At 45.9% G+C, this 18,117-nt stretch overlaps 1 protein-coding gene across 8 annotated transcripts in view; it reads left to right on the forward strand.

The window, feature by feature from the left end:
- The window catches only part of CCDC120 (coiled-coil domain containing 120), a 573,003-nt gene extending 555,257 nt beyond the window's left edge, over window positions 1–17,746 (forward strand). For all 8 annotated transcript variants that reach the window (XM_069645499.1, XM_069645501.1, XM_069645498.1 and 5 more), the window contains 4 exons: window positions 4,774–4,960; window positions 6,590–6,691; window positions 7,404–8,426; window positions 15,651–17,746. In XM_069645499.1, coding sequence (XP_069501600.1) covers window positions 4,774–4,960; window positions 6,590–6,691; window positions 7,404–8,426; window positions 15,651–15,768 — 1,430 coding nt within the window. In that variant the 3' untranslated portion in view covers window positions 15,769–17,746. The remainder of the gene's footprint in view (window positions 1–4,773; window positions 4,961–6,589; window positions 6,692–7,403; window positions 8,427–15,650) is intronic.
- Window positions 17,747–18,117: the final 371 nt, after the last annotated feature.

Below are 18,117 nucleotides of genomic sequence, written 5' to 3' on the forward strand. Positions count from 1 at the left end.
GCACCTGCGTGGCCGAGGCAGATATGGTTCCCGGACCTTCTGGACTTGTCGGCGTCCCCGCCAATCAAGCTGCCGGCGGACGCGGATCTACTCTCCAGGGAAGGAGGCGCCATCCTCCACCACGACCCGAAGTCGCTGAACTTGCAGGCCTGGCTCCTGCAGCGCTAGAGTTTGGAGGATACGACATACCGGCCGATTGCAGAGAGGTTCTTGCAAAGGCCAGGGCGTCCTCGACTCTTAAATGCTACGGACACAAATGGAAGAGGTTCTCTGTCTGGTGCCACGCACAGAAGATTAACCCTCTACGGATTACGGCTCCCCAAGTGCTGCCGTACCTGCTGACGCTGGCCAAAGCTGGTCTGGCACACGCGTCCATCAAGATTCATCTTGCTGCGATCTCCCGATACACCAGAACCACGGGCCGGACGTCCTTGTGGTCTCATCGTCTGGTGAAAGAGTTCATGAAGGGACTGTTCAGATCGTTCCCGCCGGTGAAGGCTCCGGCCCCGGCGTGGGAGCTCAACGTGGTGCTGACCAAGCTCATGGGACCTCCGTTCGAGCCTCTGCACTCGGCCCCGTTGAAGTTTCTATCGTGGAAAACAGCTTTTCTCGTGGCCATCACCTCCGCACGACGAGTGGGAGAGATCCAGGCCCTTTCCTGCAAGGCCCCGTACTTGACTTTCCACGACACGAGGGTAGTGCTCAGGACGCACCCCTCCTTCATGCCCAAGGTACCGTCGGACTTTCATCTCAACGAACCCTTGGTGTTACCTGTGTTCTTCCCGTCGCCTTCGTCGCCGGCTGAGAGGACTTTGCACTCGCTGGATGTAGCTAGAGCGCTGAAGTTCTACGTGGACCGCACGAAAGGTTTTCGGAAGACGTCACAACTCTTTGTGAACTTTGGACCTGTCAATCAGGGGAAGGCTCTCTCGAAGGCTTCCATCTCCAGATGGCTCTCCGGCTGTATCATGTACTGTCACCGGTTGGCAAACCGACCGCTGCCTGGCCGTCCGAGAGCCCATTCCACCAGAGCGATCGCAGCTACCACGGCGTTCCTATCTGGTGTGCCCCTGCTGGACATATGCAGGGCTGCTACGTGGAGGTCGACGCACACCTTCACGAAATTCTACTGCGTCGACCGGGATTCCAGGGAGGAGTCCAGGGTCGGCCAAGCAGTGCTGCGCAACCTGTTCGCCTGAGGTGAGCCTGGTGAGGAGGTAAGATGCTTAATGTTGAGTTGATGTGATGCTTAATGTTGAGCCTTTGCCACCTCCCGTGGTTGTGCATGTGTGTACTGCTATGTATTCTTTATTCATGAGCATGTGAATCCATGCCAGACCCCATGCTGGAGAAGGAACAAGTTACTTACCTGTAACTGTTGTTCTCCAGCATGGGTCTGGCATGGATTCACATGCGAACCCTCCCGCCTACCCCTCTGCGGCTCTTCACTTGGTCATACTGCCACTTCACGTGCTTCCAAATCTGAAGATGGCTGCCAGAGGCGGTGCTTAGGTAGAGGGCAGTCATTGGCTGTGGTCAGTATGACGCAGAGACCAGTGATTGGTTATTACTACGAAAGACAGATCAGAAACGAAACTGATACTGGTTTTTTCTTTACCGAGGATTCCCAGCCTGACGACGGGGAATATTCATGAGCATGTGAATCCATGCCAGACCCATGCTGGAGAACAACAGTTACAGGTAAGTAACTTGTTCCTTGTCACGTCTGCAAGTGTATTCAGTGAAGCGCATAAGAGAGCCCAGGCAGGAGAGTATACCAGGCAAAGTCAAGTTGGACAGTGTGTAAAGTAAATCACATAAGGAAGTCCTGATACGAGTATGCATCGGATATAGCCAGAGACTGGGTTGAAATTATATTAAAGAGAAGAAACCTGTCAAATGAGTACACCAGGTATCCTACATAATTAAGACTAAACTCCCAAGTTGCATACCGTTTGTCCTGTTGACCAGAGAAGCCAAGGAAAACGTGTATCCTTAAGGGTTTAAAGTGCATGGAAGAGAAATCCAGGGGAAGGGAGCCATCCTCTGGAACTGTGAACTTTATCCATTGGGAACTTTTGTGTTGGAGTTACTCCTTTCCTTTTTTTTTTTTTTTTTTTTTTTTAACATGTGTGCTCTTTCAAGGTCAAAGACATTAGCCTTTTCACCTTTGCATTATTTTTAGAATGTGAAGGCCAAAATAGTAGTTTGGGCACAGGACATTCTGATTTGGACATCTTGGCACTGGACAGAGCCTTCATATTTACTTTAGGCAGGGAAATTCCTCTTAAGGGGCATCAAAGCATTTTCCAACCCCCTTTTCATTTGAAATAAATAAGTCGTAGACTGTGTCCACGTCTCAATCCTGGCTCCTCACAGTGGAGAACAACCAGTCTCAACCCCTGCTCCAGTATCCTGCCTTTGGAAGCCTTCAGAAGTGCCAAAGGAACACCCTGTGGCCTGGTCAGCTCCCGCCTGGGCTACCTCGCTGCATCAATTGCATCCCGAGCTCAGACGTAGGACTCTGCAGACCCTCTACTAGTGAAACGAGGGATTCTCCTGCAGTTGCTGCTCTCCGGCATAAAGAAGGGCTTTGTAAGACCAGCTTCATTGTTTCAGCCATAAAGGTAATCTTCTGCTGTTTGATTGATGTGGCCATCACTGTCTCCTGGCTGCCTTGTGTCCTGGGCATCTTCCAAGGTTGTCAACAATGTTGTGGTAATTTCTGCATTGCACCAGGTTCATCCAGCTGTCCAGAGCCAGAACCTGTCTCACCAGAGCGCAGAACCACAGACTAGCCAGACATAAATCTAAAAGCTGAAAATGATCTCCGCACCAGCAACTCCCCTGTCCCCCAAAACCCCTATAAAATCCCTCCAATGGAGCGAAGACTTTAAGTGGGCCAGGCTGATTAGGGAGCCTCTAAAGTGGTTCCTGACAAGATTGGAGTACAGCAGGTGAGTTAACATACTGGTTTCTACAGCACCTACCTCCATAGGGTTTAACCAGCGCATTGTCCAAAACCTACCTATACGTTGGCTGGTCGTGATCAGTGGCGTTCTAGCCAAGGATCCCCCCCATCCCCTTCTGGTCCCCCAAGATTGTGGAATTGGTAGAGGATCTCCTTTCAACTTTGCTTCCTTTTGTTCTTTACTACTTGAGACACTTGCATCTGCCTGCTGAGGTTGCCAACACTGGTTTAGCCTTCTTAAGACTCTATGCCCCTACAAAGGGTTACATTGGGGCTTATAACATTTAGGACCGGAGGCATCCTCTCATTTAACAAGGGAAGGACTTTTTAAAGTGTAAGGCCATATTGTTCTACTGCTGTGCATGGCGTTTTTCTCTTCTTTACTTGTTCTCAAACTGGTTTATTACTTAACTTTTGTCTTCACTTGCTCTATTATAGTAGTGTTCTAGAAGTCTGGTCTAACTGTGTTAAAAGTAAGGTGTAGATGCTCTGCAGCCAAGGCAAGGTGAATGTTAATGTGTTGATGGTGTATGTTTAGTAGTTTACTTAGCCGTGATATGTGGCTGATAAGCTTGTTCAAGGCATAATAAATATAACAATTTGTATACATCCCATGTTGAATTAGGAGTGCTCTGTGTGTGAACTTAAATTCACCCTTCTGCCACCCCCACACTAAGGGTAAGCCTTACTGCATAGTCACAATACATTAATAGCTTGGCTAGACATTCGTGTCTTTTCCTGTTCACCTGAAAGGGGTGGCCTCTCAGAATCTGGCCACATGGCTGATTCTGAAAAGCCCTCTTACCGACAATCCCAAGGCACTGTGTGGATAGAGAGAAGACTTTTGAGTTGGTTTGCTATCTACATAAAATGCAATATGTACTGCGCTGGATGCCTCCGTGGATTTCTTAGAAAAGCATGATCATCCATACAGATATGAATACCCGGAAGAGCGGTCACGGATCTATCTGTTCCCTCAGCCCCACTAATCTGGAAAACCTAAATGAAACAGAATAGCAAATCAGCTGCCTCCACACATTCTATAAAAACATAGCACATTCATTTTAGAAACAGGTTTTTGGTGTAGGTCTTCAACTTGATAACTGGAGGCGAACTTAATGCATAGGGCACTTCAGGGACGTGCATGACAATGTAGGTTCTGTGATATAACCTGGACAGCGTCTTGGCCAGTAGGCCGCAGCACCTCAGTTCTGGGCCAGTGTGTCACTGCAGCTTCAGCCCTGGGCCTTTAGGTGGCAGGACCACGTGTCTGGAGGGTATGCTTAGCCCCGAGCATGTTGGCACGCTCTGAAACATGATCTTGGACATTGCCCACAAAGCGTGTAGGAGCTGCTCAAGAGTCTAGCGTTAGGACTGTGAAAGGAACACAAAATAATCCCTGTCCTCATTGAACCTGGTGGCACAGGGCAGGGAATCACTCGTATTCTTTCAAGATTAACCCATGAAACAAGACTTCTCCTGTGAACAAGGTTGACATGGATTTACATTCGTAGGCCAGGGTTATTAATTTCAGATTTGCTCCTTCTAATTGATAAAGCTGTGTTTTATTCTTATGTACCTATCTTTCTGTAGGGCTGACGTACAGAGTGACCCACCATGCCAGCCCGCAATGCAGCATGCTGTCCCACCACTCTACTGTTACTGCCTTCAGCTTGATCACTTCCGGGCACATTACTTGCATTGTACCAAACTTGTTTGGGGGCCTTGTGAGAATTATTGGGACTTTGCCTTTCTGGTGGTTCGACTGACTGCTTCCTTTTTTGTCATTCTTTCCTCCTCAGATGAGTCTCATGGTTTTTCCGGGTCCAAGCCTCACCTGCTGCCAGACCGGCCTTCTCCACCAAGGGGCAGAGATCACATGAGGGCTGTATCCAGCAGTCCTGATCGCAGGCCTGGCTACAAATTCTCCCCAGCCGAGATCTACTGTGAAATAAAGAACCGACGCAATTCGGTGGCCAGTCCTACAAGGTAAGGAACAGCTGCGAGCCATGTAGAACATAAGACCCCCGTGAGAAATAAGTCCAAACCACTGTAGCGCATCAGTGCCAGCTATTTCCCCCAAAAACAATACTCTTTGGAATCTGACTTCCCTTTCTGTCTTTAGATGGGCGTATTCTATTGGTCATTGTGGTTGCCCAAGGAATGCTCCATAATGACTCTTCTCTGTGCAATGATACTCAACAATGCCCTGTAATTGAACAAGAATGTGGTTCGACATGTATGGGCAGGAATGCTTTACATTGACATCTTGATGTACAGCTGCTCTACAATGGTTTGGCCTTGGGCAGGGATGCAATACAATTGACTATTTTCAGCTAGGGATGTTCCTTGGGCAGGGAAATCCTAAAAATAGATCATCTCAAATGGAATTCTGTAATGCAACCTTTGTTGGGGCAGGCATGATATAGGATGGCCTCTTCTTGGACATCGTCTTTGGAGAGGAATCCTTTACAGTGGCTTGGAGAGGAGTTCTCTGCACAATGGCTTGTCTTGTATTTTGCAGAGAGGAGCGCAGCACAATAAACTCTTCTCTGAGCAGGCGTGTTGCTCAATGTTGTGTTAGGTGAAAGCTTCTATGAGATGGCCCATCGTTGGGCATATATGCTTTTTGGTGGCCTTAGTAAGGCATGCATGACACAAGCTTAGAAATGAATGCTGCACAATGGGCACTTTGACGGGCAACAGTGCTGTGTGGAGGCCTTGTCTTTGACCTTTGATTAATGTGATGCTACAGACCTTAGCTCGGGCAAACCTAACGTGCAAGGGTCTGTCATTTGGCAGGAAGACTATCTGATGGGATGTGCTTAATATACAGCCTAATTTCGCTCCAGGTTGGCTGCCAGATGGCCTCACTTTGAGCATGAATAAGCAGAAGTTCCCGTGTCTGAGCAGGGATCCTGTACAATGGTATTTCATTTGGTTAGTTTGGGGTAGTCCCTTTTTGAAATGGCCTTTAATTTGGGCAGGGATGTTGTATGGTAGCTTAGGAAGGGATGGCATATCAGGGTTTGAAATTGCTGGGAGCCATTTAGCTCCTGCTTCTAGTTTAGGAGAGCCTGGTTAGCTTGAAACCAACAGTTACCAGGAGCTACATTTGACTCCCCATGCCAACTGGCATCATACAAACATATAGGTGTGATATGTCTGTTTGATAACATGAATAAAGGTGATTAAAGGGCACATCTACGGCACATTTAAAGCAGAATGGAACATACCTCTTGTACAAAAATGTAGTGTTTGCATCTCATGCGAATGTTAGATTAGCGGCGTGCTGAATACTAGCTCTGGATTCTCCTGAGGTAGCTCCTACCTACCGGGTGACAGCCAATACCCAGGAGCTGCTTTCATCAAATCTCAATTTCCATCCCTGCATATGAATAACTTGGCACAAGGCAGGCTGTTGTACAGTGGCTTTTATTTTGTGCATCAGGGCAGAGCTAAGTGATCTTTTGTGAATGGTTGTGGCATGCCACTGTCGGACGAAGATTTTGATTTTGTTGCACCCTGTCCCTGTTGACACAGGGATGTTCATTCACATGTATACCCTCCTTGTATCTCTAATGCTCCCCTTTTCTAAATCCCAACAACTTCCTCCAGCCCAACAAGAACCTTCCCGAGGAGTGTCTCCAGTTTCGAAGGGAGAAGCGTCCCTGCGACCCCAGTGCTGACTAGGAACGCCTTAAGTGGCAACCATCTGAGGTAGGAGCAGTTGATCCCATCAAGTCTTTTGAGAGCGATTAAATGGTGAGCGGAGTGTGGTATACAGTAGCTCCCTTCAACCTGTGACGACAATGTCCCATGTAGTGAAATGTTCTTCTCAAACAAGTTCCTGTTTTAGGCCCCCTTCAGCGCATCATAAAGAGGAAGGATCCCAACATTGTAATGCGGGGGTAGGGGCTCTCTGGAGGTGGCCAACAGAGGAAGGTAATGGCTAGCTATCTTAGAGGACATTTACGCTGAAGATGCCGCCATTTCTTGCATCAGTGAATGTGGGTGCTCTCTTGATTTCTATGCAGAGTGTGTAGTAAACAGAGTTCAGATGGTAGTGGGCAAATTCCTAGCAGAAAGACACAGGGTGTGTCCAAGTAGTATGAAGCCTCTTTTCTGATGCGGTCCTCCAACCTGATTTTCCACTGGATTATTTCGCAGCATGGGATAGAGTGACAATTTTGGGTTCATTCCTGATTGTTTTACCATTGGTGAGGTAGTGAAAAAGAGCCTTCTATTGAGCAAGGAGGCATATTGTTAAGCAATATGAGAAGGCCCATAAAACAGGATAATGGTTTATTCCACATCTGCCACCTGCACATCTTGGGCACCCTCTGGATAGTGGTAAGAGTTATAAGTAACCATCCCTCACGGCTGGGATTTGTATTGCACAATGGTGACTAGTCTTTTCTTCTCATTCTAGGCCTGAAGGTGTAGGTCTTCAGAATCGCCAGTGGTCCGGCAGCCAGGATTCTCAGATGGGCTTCCCTAACGACCGGGCTGCCTTGTACACTGCGCGGAGCAGGCGCAGCAACAGCTCGGAGGCCTTGATTGAGCGCACCACAAGTGAACTCTCCAATGAAAATGAGCCTCTATACGCTTCAGTCAAGCCACCCTTCAAGAGCTCCGAGGCCCTCACCAGTGACAGGGGTTTCTCCACGCAGAATACAGCTTACTCCAGTCCGGACCCACACCAGCATCCCCACTACCAGTATGAGAGGCTCAACACTGCCCGGACTCCCAGGACCAACAACCCTCCACCCCAACCAAGCAAGCAGCTTTATGGAGACATCCTGCTGGACTACTACATAGGGAAGCAGCAGACCCGGGGTTGGGCAGAGCCAGAAGGGAGGATCTGGGCAGAGCCAAATGGGAGAGTTTGGGTGGAATCAGATGGGAGGATGTGGGTGGAGCCTGATGGAAGAGTCTGGCAAGAGCCAGATGGGATTGGTCACTTCTCAAGAAGGGATGGGCATACATCCAACCACCAGGACTTTGTTGCCCCTCACCCTGGGCCTTCACAATCCTATGCCTACATGGACAGCCCCGGCCTGAGGAGCCGGGCCGAGGCACACAGAGCTAAAGTGACACGCACTAAATCCTGTGGGCCACATGTACCCATTGAGCCTGAGGCCCAATTCCAGCAGCACTGGCAGCACGATGCATCCACTCCTAGGGCCCACCACACCCCACGGTCGAGAAGCCAACAGAGGTGCCCAGGCCCAGACCCTGCGGACCGTAGAATGCACAAAGCCTTGGCCCTAGAAGGACTGCGTGACTGGTACATTCGCAATGCCGCAGGGCATAGGCCTCCTCTGGATAGGAGGCTTCCCCAGCAGCCACAGCATAACCAGCGCTATTACGATGTCGGCCAGCAGGACCAGTACTACTCAAGCTCTCCTATGTCTCACTCCATGAGCTTCAACGGGCCCCCACTAGCCAGCAGGTATGGAATGCTCTCGTAAACCAGATCATTCACATTACCCCTTATTCTTCCCCATCTTCCATTCCACGCTTCAACCTTTTATTTGACAGGTTTTTCTTTGGTACACTGGATGGAGGGTCTCCAGGCTAGATTAAGGTGTCACAATATGAAAGGATTGAACACCCTGTTTCACTTTAGTCTTATGTTGTGTTTGAGTCACCTTCCATTTCCGCATCACTAGCATCGCACACTTCAATGGAGTCTCCCTTATTCCTCACATCACTGGCTCTTACACTCACCGCAGTGCACTTCTCTTTATGCTCTCTATCGCTGGCATCCTTTACTTGAATGGTGTCTCCCTCACCCCATGCCACTGGAATCCTACACTTCACAGAGATCTCCCACCTCTCCTCTCAGTCACAATTTGGAAATTCCAACCTTAAGCACTGGCCTACTTTATAGAAGACCGCAGCAAAATAAACTGTCCTGCAAGTCTTGTTTTGTATTTAATTTGGTCAAGAATGTAGTAACCTCACAACTGGAATAATCCCTCAAGCAGCACTTCCAGAAAGTTCTTTAAAGGTCTGCCAAACCTCTAATTCTTCATTACTGCCTGATGATTGGGTCACGGTTTCCACCAGCTGCCGAACTTTGGAACCTCACGTGGGATTCTTTTTTTTGACAGAAACCCTGTCTGCAAGGTTTGGCATTAAGCGTTTGTGGTTTGCGTGCTTTGCTGCAGCGATCCTGCAAAACTGCCTATATCAAGGGTATTGACAGATCAAATGGCTGCTTTGCCTGTTGGCTTTCAAAGATCTCTTTCCGTTTTGGTTCATCAGATGAGATTGCTTAGCTGTTATGGTGCTAAAAGATGGCCCAACCCACCTAGTCTTTTTTTCAGACTTGCTGCAAATCCCTTGCCTCTGATTTTAGTCGTCATCTTTCTTTGCTAATGGTGTAACTGGTTTGGTGCCAGTTAACCGAATCCTCTCTGGACTGTATCCATTTGGGCAATCTTCTACACATAGCGGTAGGACAGACTACACCATTTTTTTCAATCATCACAGGAAGAAAACAGGAAAGACAAAAATGAGCTTCGGTTTCTTCAGTATTCAGTGAAGTTCTGGAGTTTCAGGAAAGTCGACTAGCGGCCTTGGGCTTCTCTCCTAAACCATGCCGTATAGCCTCTGGTGTTGCTGCTTGGAGGGCAGGAACTGGAAGACGGAGGCCATTTGAAAGATGGCCAGTGATGCTGTATGTCCTCTTTCCACGGATAGGCGACAAATCTATGCTAAGCCTTGCATCATCTCAAACACTGAAGAGAGCCGTTCTTTCAGGATTTCCTGCTACTCATCAGATGCACCCTTGTTATGGCCCTTCGACACTTGGAGTAGGCCTTGTTCAGTAAGTTTCATGTTGGCCATTGGCTGGTGGGAGCCTTCTGCACAGGGATTATCTTCCTCTATTGGATTTGCCCCCTACAGTCTTAGTGGACAGGACTTCAACTACCCTGGCTTCAGTGCTTATGTTGGGAGCCTTTTGTGGGGAGGGTTTGCGAGGTTCTGAATCAATTGGGTACACTTTTCTGATCAAAACTATGTGCAGGAAATGGAGGGCTCCTTTTTGCATTACCTAATTTCAGCCCCCGTTTTTCAACTCCGGCTGCACACAATGATTTTGTTCTAAAAAAATGGCAACCACAAAATCCTCCCTGACAGGCAGCTGAGATTATTGTAGAAGCCACATTATCACACTGGTCCTGGATGGAACCAGCAGAAGAGGGTTTAATGATCCTGGAGAGGTGGCAGATCACTTTGTAACATGCAGCGAAATTCTGGGCAGAAAGGAATTGTGTGACAGTAAAACTCATTATTTACTCAGACTGCACGACTCCTCAGCAAGCACTAAATCAAAACAAGTAATCCTTGTTTTCATTCGCACCCCACAGATGGTCACAGAAGACCTTCTTGCCATGAAGAAGAGTGGACAGTGCCTAGAAGTTATAGCAGGCATTCCTCCTAACATGGCCTGAATTAAACTAGTGACAAAATGAAACCTATATCCGCTCCTGTGTGAGACTCCTTGCAAAAGGATTGAACAGCCGCTGAATATTCGCATGTTCAGCTTGTCCTGATGAAGATAGCCAATGGTCTCATGCATGGCTCATGCCAAACAAGTACATTGGGTAAATATTTCTAATCTAGAACTAACTCTAGCCAACTAGTGTTCTTCTGATGAAGCATGATCCTTTGGGGTCATCAGGAGGGTATGCAAATGGCCACCATCTCTGTTTTGACTCTCCTGTCGCTGTACTTGGTAATCCTGGTTAAGGAAGTCTCTTTGAGAAAGCACTTGTTATTTAGGGGTTCGGCTTGAGTATGGACATCCAGGAGAGCCCTCTTTCAAAGGATCCTCCTTTTAATCTGAAACTGGATGCCTCGTAGCTGGATTTAAGTCTTGGCTTTGGAAATTAGGAAATGCTGATACCACCACGGTCTACAAGGTGTCTGGTAACTCCCTGAGCTAGTTGGCTTTCAGGAAACAAATCTATTCGACAGTCATTTCTACTAACTTGCAAAGGCAAGCCTTTCATTTTAATTTCTCCCGTTTTTAGTTTCTACGATTAGGATTTGGAGTAGTCTTCACAGCTTCTGTAATGGAAGAATAGGTGTTAACACGAGGATACCATTCTAGATCCCCTCTCAGCCAATCTGAATGCTTGGAACGCATCCTATAATCTCTACTGTAGACCTTATTCCAAACATCCTGACTTGAAGATCAGCCTTTTTTGTTGCACTGCGGCATGCACTAAGTTTTCTAAACGTCTGGATGGTTCATGAACCCTTGGGCAATAACTTGAGGGTTGGCCATTACACCAAACTCATGCCCCTCCCCCTTCAGTCTGTAAGGCTGAAAGGAAACATTCTTCAGATTATGTCCTCATGCCTTCCCCTCCTAGGAGTCTTGATGGGTCCACCCGTTAAGCTCCTGGAACAATTTGTGAATCAATGCAGCTTTTAGTTACTATATCAGTAAAAAGGATTTGTGAAATGCTGGCCTTTTTGGCTGTGCTCTTACTTACAATTTTATTTCTTCTATTTACTCCTGCAGTTGTAAAGTAGTGTCGATTAGTCCAACCACTGTTCCAGAATACAATTCTAATAAAATAACCCATTCTTTATGGGATTTGGTGGTAAAAGGAATACTATCACAAATGTGGCGTTCAAGTGTATTGTTTTTACGTTTTCACAAAGCTGAAATAAACCTTTGCTGGGTGGCTTAAAAAAAAAAGTACTTTGCAACAGCAAATCCTGTTCCCCATGCATTTAAAAGGAACATTTCCCTGACTGAGATAGGTAGGCATTGTGCTTCTATTTCACAATAGTTTGTGTTTGTTTTCTTCTCAGGAGGATAGCTCAGGGGCCACACGCTCGCCTTGGAAGCAAGCTGACGCAGAGCAACAGAGGTTCTATCCCCGGGTCCGCGCTTAGAAACCTCTCGGTATTAAGCGTGTTATAAATAACCAATTCTATTTTATATATTTGGACTTGTGGCACTAGAGCTGATTTTAGATTTGGCAGAGCATTTCTCCAGAGCATTTCCATTTTACTTTAATAGTCTTCTGACGCTTTATGCCTCAGCAGGCGCTGCTGTGTTATTGAGATTGCAGAGGCACGTCTCAAGGTGACCTGGACAGGAGATGGTAACGTTACTGGGAACTGAAAGAATCCATTTCTGGAGAGCAAGAACCAACTCTTACCGGAAAGCAGTATTCCTCTACAAAATAATCCTTTAAATTGTGCATAATGTTTCATGGATCATCTCTTTACAGAGCTGAAACTTAGTAGAGTGTATTGATAAACGCAAGTAAATATTTTATTTCACGATTTCTTAGTTTAGTATAACATTTTTGAAATCGTATCCTAGTTCAAATTGGAACACAAAAAAAAAAGAAACTCCCATCCTTAAATCTTTCACAAAATGGTGTTCTGATCGAAAGAAGTGAGCTTTCTAAGATATCTCAATCCAAAGAACATGCACATTTTCTTGGCAATCGCAATTCTATTCAAATTCTTTGTCTGAAACTAATTTCTGTAGTCTTCTTGAAAATTAAACTCCACCTCGTGTGTACATTGAATTTACAACACACACAAACATCTGGTACTTTGTATTCTTGTACCGTCTCTAAATCATTTACTTGATGTGCCATCTAAGTGCCAACACGTGTTTGCTCACAAGGACATACTTATTCACAACCTTTGGTGAGCTTCATCGGGGCAATGGCTATTTCATTACTTTCCTAATTTACACAATTCGCTCCCGTGCTGTGGGTGTATTGTGATATTCCATTTAGTCAAGTTAGTTCCATTCAGTTATAGTCTTCATTAATCTTTTAATAGTCTAGTGTTTAGTAACACTGTGAATGCTGTAGGAGTACTTAATGATTCAAATGAATCCTCCTTGCTACTTGCATGTAGTATACTGGAAGTAACCTTAAAACGATGAGTCACCTATGTATTGGTAAATGTGGTGTGTAGACTGTCCCGGGTCCTTGATCCTGCAGGATACCTCTTACCTGAAACCACACCGTCGTTTGAATGGGTGTGCTTTTCTGCGAGGATCATGCCATGGAAATCTGAAACCTTCGATTGTTACCAGGCCGCCGTTAAGGAAAAGGAACACTTCAGAAAAAATATGAGAAAGTGTTGTGTGGCAGCGTGCCTAAGCCCAGAGTTAAGGGCTCACTGTACAGCTCTTGGGAATGGAGACTACATCTCCCATGGACCCCATGCATGCACATGCAATACGCACATTAAAAAGTCCAATTTCTAACCTTCCGAGCTCCTCCATGCCGCTGAAGGTCTAACCTGTTCTGCCGAGCTGGTGTCTCTTTTTTTCTTGGAACCCCTTTTTGTTTCGCTCAACCCAGATGAATGCCCAGTTGGTGCAGTGTTCTCCAAGATTGACTTGTTGGGAGCCGTCCCTCTGCTGCCCATGAATTCAAAGGTGGGCCTGCTGGAGCAACACCTTGCTGTTTATCAGACCAGCCGGAGTGGGTGGACTGATACCACCTCTTCGGATTAGGACTTTCGCAAAATTGCATACTGACACAGTGGATCCCTTATTGAACTTATTTCGTCTTCGTACTGTCTGGTTCATCCTCATGCCGATGGGTTCTGGACTTACAGCCTTCGATATCCCTGCAGTACTTCCTGTAAAGGACCATAATGGGTACCATATAATAGCCAATGGAGTGGAGGTACTTGGAGAGGGTATATCAACTAATTGTTAACCTTTACTCTGTTCCTTACAAGCCTATGGGGTTGCAGGTAGGGCCGGCTGCACACCTAGGGGGCCATTACCCTCCCCACCTCTCGTGCCACCTCTCCTCCGAGTGTCTTCTTCCCAGAGTCAGGCAGGTGGTGAGGAAGGTTGTGAGGGCTTGCGTCAAGGCATTGCCCATCCTAATGAAGAGACCCTAGTATTCACATCAGAAGGGAAAGGCTAGACCACAATTAATGGCTCTTACATCATACCCACAACAGGTACATCATCGATGTGACGCTTCAAGCAGTGTGCTGAGAATTCTATACACCTGGAGCTACTTTCAGAGATTTAACTTCCACACGTTCCGTGAATTTCCCACAGCAATGAACGGCTCCTCTGAGGACTGCAAGTTGTGCAGGGTCATCCTTGAGCGCACCATAAAAGAATTCTTATTGTGGCCCAATGCACTGAAAAATGTTGACGGTCATATTGTCCAACTTTTATTTGAAATGAAAAATAACTGGTAGCACAGAAATGGGACAGCACACTCTGGGCAGGAAACATGATGCAGAATTCTGTGCCAGCTCAAGCACAATGGGATCCTTCAATTTAGTGCATTACCACAGTGAAAAGGTGTGTGACAGGAGGGACACATTCAATATTCGGACTGTCGTGAATACAAAAAATACAGCCAAGACTGGCGATGCACCTGTACATGCATGCCAAGGATGACATCAAAAAGGTTGCTGAGATAGCACACCATGCTTAGAAGTTGCATGCCATTAACGGCAGCTCCTACTCTCCCATGACTAACCTCAGTTGTCCTGGCAAACCCACAACTATTATCACTCTATCTTATCTTGGCTCAGTTTCAGCCAGTGTGTTTCCACCTGGTTGGCGACTTCAGGGAAACAAGATTCAAGGCATTCTGCGGCTGTCTCAGGACTGGCTCAGACTGATGCCTACGTTCTTGCGTCACACACCGAGTGTCAATGTTATCAACTATTGAACAGTAGAGGGCACAAGACTGATTCCTCGCATGACCCAATGATGGTATTGGGTAGCAAGCAAAACATTGGATCCCATGCTTGCCTTCCATGTCTGACTAGGATTAAAGTATAATATCTGTCCATGGCTATCAGCAAATGATGCACCCCACGGATCTTGGCAGAATCCAGATTGTGAGACATCAAAGAAACCAGCCTCATCCAAGAATTGTTCCAGCTGTGAGATGACTACAAAGCTAGACACATTAGCAGACAGTGAGGCAAGGCAATATCTGCTCCAGGATCACCCCTGTCAACACTGACCATTGATGATCGCTTGACTGCTGGTAGCACTGATCCAGATGTCCGGCTGAAGAGGTTCTATTCCAGCTGTTATGTTACATCACTTTAGACCCACTAGATGTTTGATAGCTATAAACAAAAAAAGGTCTCTGGGATCTTGGTACTCCTTCCATAGATGGATATAGTCACAAGTTGTGACTGACTGGTGCTTGGGAAAGTCATTTTTACCATTTCCTCAGGTAAGTGTAATTCTGCCATTCCCTGACCACTAGCTAGAAGCTCTCTGATGCTGTCTCTTTATGCACATGATTGATAAATGCTGTTGAATACACACCTACTTGTTCCTTAAATATCCGTCCCAGGCTATGTGCACAATGCCATTAAGGGCATCCGTGAAATTGAAGTCCACGCGTATGGTAACATCAAATCTTTTAGCAAGCGGCACACATGAGGGCATTTTCCCATAGAATCCCATCACCATTTCAGAGATCCTAAATCCATGTCTGCCTGCAACACGCTTCTCTAAACACCAACAAACCCCTCCTCTGTCACTGTATCGCTAAGTAATTGCCTCTCTGCTTAACAATTATTTTCTCTGCTCCTTTTTTCCTTCCTGCATTCCTTGGCTGGCACCCCTCCTCCCCCACCCTCTTTCCAAAATGTGTACCTCCCCCTTCTTCTCCCAAAGACACTACACTGAATTTCTGTACGAGGAGGAACTGAGCAATCCTTTGAACGGACTCGTCATGTTCGATCGGGGTTTCCCACTGGAGAGAGATGTGAACTCCCCAGGGACTTTGGTGTAAGAACGCTAAAACCATAGATAAAACCGTATTAAAATAAACTAAAAAAACGAACACGTGAGTTGCCGGTCACAAATGCTGACCATGGAGCCAGGTGGGCCACGTTTCGTCGTGCAATGGAACACGCAATGCCTGAACTCCAACATGGGATTGCCTGACTTCAAGACTGTTTTAAGTGTATTATTTGTTTGTGTCTCTGTGTGGGAGGGATATGTGTTTTTTAAAAAACGTTTTGTTTTTAAAAATGGGATAGGCGTGTTTTCAGAGTCCATGCTAGAATGCGCTTTCTGCATGCTGTGAAGATGTTTGTCTGTTGTCTCTTGTTGATTTGGACAGGCGACCTCCCTCTTCACCCGAAACCCTTCTCCTGAATCAGACTTCACTCCCGCAAACACCTTCTGCCTCTAGCTATGCTGCTTCTACTTCCGACTTCTGTTTTGGCCTAAAAATCCTCCTTATTGTGGTAGCTAAATTGCCCCCTGTTGAAGGCTGTAGCGTGTTTATCCCTACAAGGACAAAAGGGTTCCATTATTGGGCGTATCAAGTGTTTCCTATTGGTGGAACCCAAATGAAAGCGTCTCATTATTGGGCCAGTAATCTCCCACTTTGGGACCTTGAATTATCACCCACTGGGAAAGCCCGTTAAGTCCTTTATTTGAATTCTCTGATGTTAAGTGTCTGCGAAACAGTGCCACTCTGGCAAGTGATTGGACACAACGGGGCCTGGTCTCTTTTGGCAGGCAGTACCCCACACTCGATTGAGAACTAATTAATTACCTAACAAAAACCTGCAGATATTGCAAGTACATTAAATATCTAATCATTATGCACAAAGAGTCCCTAGCCAGAGAAATGTCAAATGTTGACTTTACCCCTTGGTTTTGATTAAGTGATCGTTGTGTTCTTTAAATTGCAGCACCAACCTCACAGATAAAGAGAACATATCATAGTCTCACAACTATGACATACTTGTATGTGTTGCTGCCTTGGCCCAAACCAAGTCTTGGCTATAGGGGAGTGCACTGTAACTCCCTCAGAGCCTTGTGTAGCCTTATTTTTTCATAATGAGTATATTTTTTTTATTTGAGAATACCATTTTTTTACCACTATGAACTGAACTATGTTGCTTTAATGGGTGGACAGTCCTTTTCAGCTTCAGTAATATGGAATTAAGGGAGAACGCAACGGTCTGGTCACACCAACACATCTAATGATTGGGGTCACCAGTCTTACCCCAAATGCCCACTAATACGGAGGTGTTCCCAAGAATGGTAATGTTTTTCTTCAGCTTCAAAAATAAATTTTAAATCCTGTTTACAGCCGTTTGTGTACCAATATGAAACCAGTTTTACATTTTGATGCATTTAAATAAGTGAAATATGTTTCCCAAATGCCTTGATCTATTTTCTTATTGACGTAACAATACAAATGTTAATGGAACTGCAACACTATTTTGACATTATTTTGGGAAACTGCATCCAGTGCAAGATGGCAGCCATACAATACTTCAATCCAAGATGGCTACAATGCAGCCTTCAGTCCCTTGCTACTGTCCAAGTGTAGTCTTTCGCTATCTAGTCCTTGTTCTGTTCTCCTAATTGGCAAATGTTTTAGGAGTAGTCTTGTTTCTTCTTTTCCGTGAGAAGTAGGGAAGAGGTCCCACAGTAAAAAAGACGGTAGCTGGTCTTCCGCCTTTCACTTTGCATTCACGTTACCAACTTGTTTTCACTCTGCCTTCTAAACAGCTAGTTAACTGTTTGACTTGAATGTTGTTGTATTATGTAAAACAATTCACTTGTAAAGAGATAATAAATTTATATAAAAAATACACTGCCCCTTTTTTGTAGGAGGTAATTGTTTTGCTCGCTTTGTTTTCATCCACTAATAAACGATAATATCAATGTATATTGTTTTTATTACATAACTGACTGATGTTGGTTCGCATTCAAACAGATTTAACAATAAAGACATGCAAAAATGACCACAATGGCTTTTCATTTATATGAAATGAAAACGGAGTAACAAGCCTAGCCAATAGTAACGTTGCCAAAAAGCCAAGCTGAGTTATTGATGAATCTTATGTTCTAGAGTTTGTATGCTGTGCCAATCGCCACCATAGTGGTCTTAAGAGCGTTGCCACCTTGCCCGAGAAATTGATGCACTGTGCCACTGCCGGAGAAACCAGGTCATAGTTTGCGGAGGAAGAAGAAAGGAAAACCTGGACAAGGAAAAGCTGGAATGGGATTGGGATGCACAGAATTAATACATTTGGAAGATATGATGGGATTGTGCTGGAGGGAATTCGGTTGTATAAGTAAGGGTGCATGCATTGTGGTAGGCAGTGAATCAAGA

Source organism: Ambystoma mexicanum, chromosome 2p (genome assembly GCF_040938575.1).
Source record: "Ambystoma mexicanum isolate Mex_15411 chromosome 2p, UKY_AmexF1_1, whole genome shotgun sequence".
Classification (NCBI taxonomy): domain Eukaryota; kingdom Metazoa; phylum Chordata; class Amphibia; order Caudata; family Ambystomatidae; genus Ambystoma; species Ambystoma mexicanum.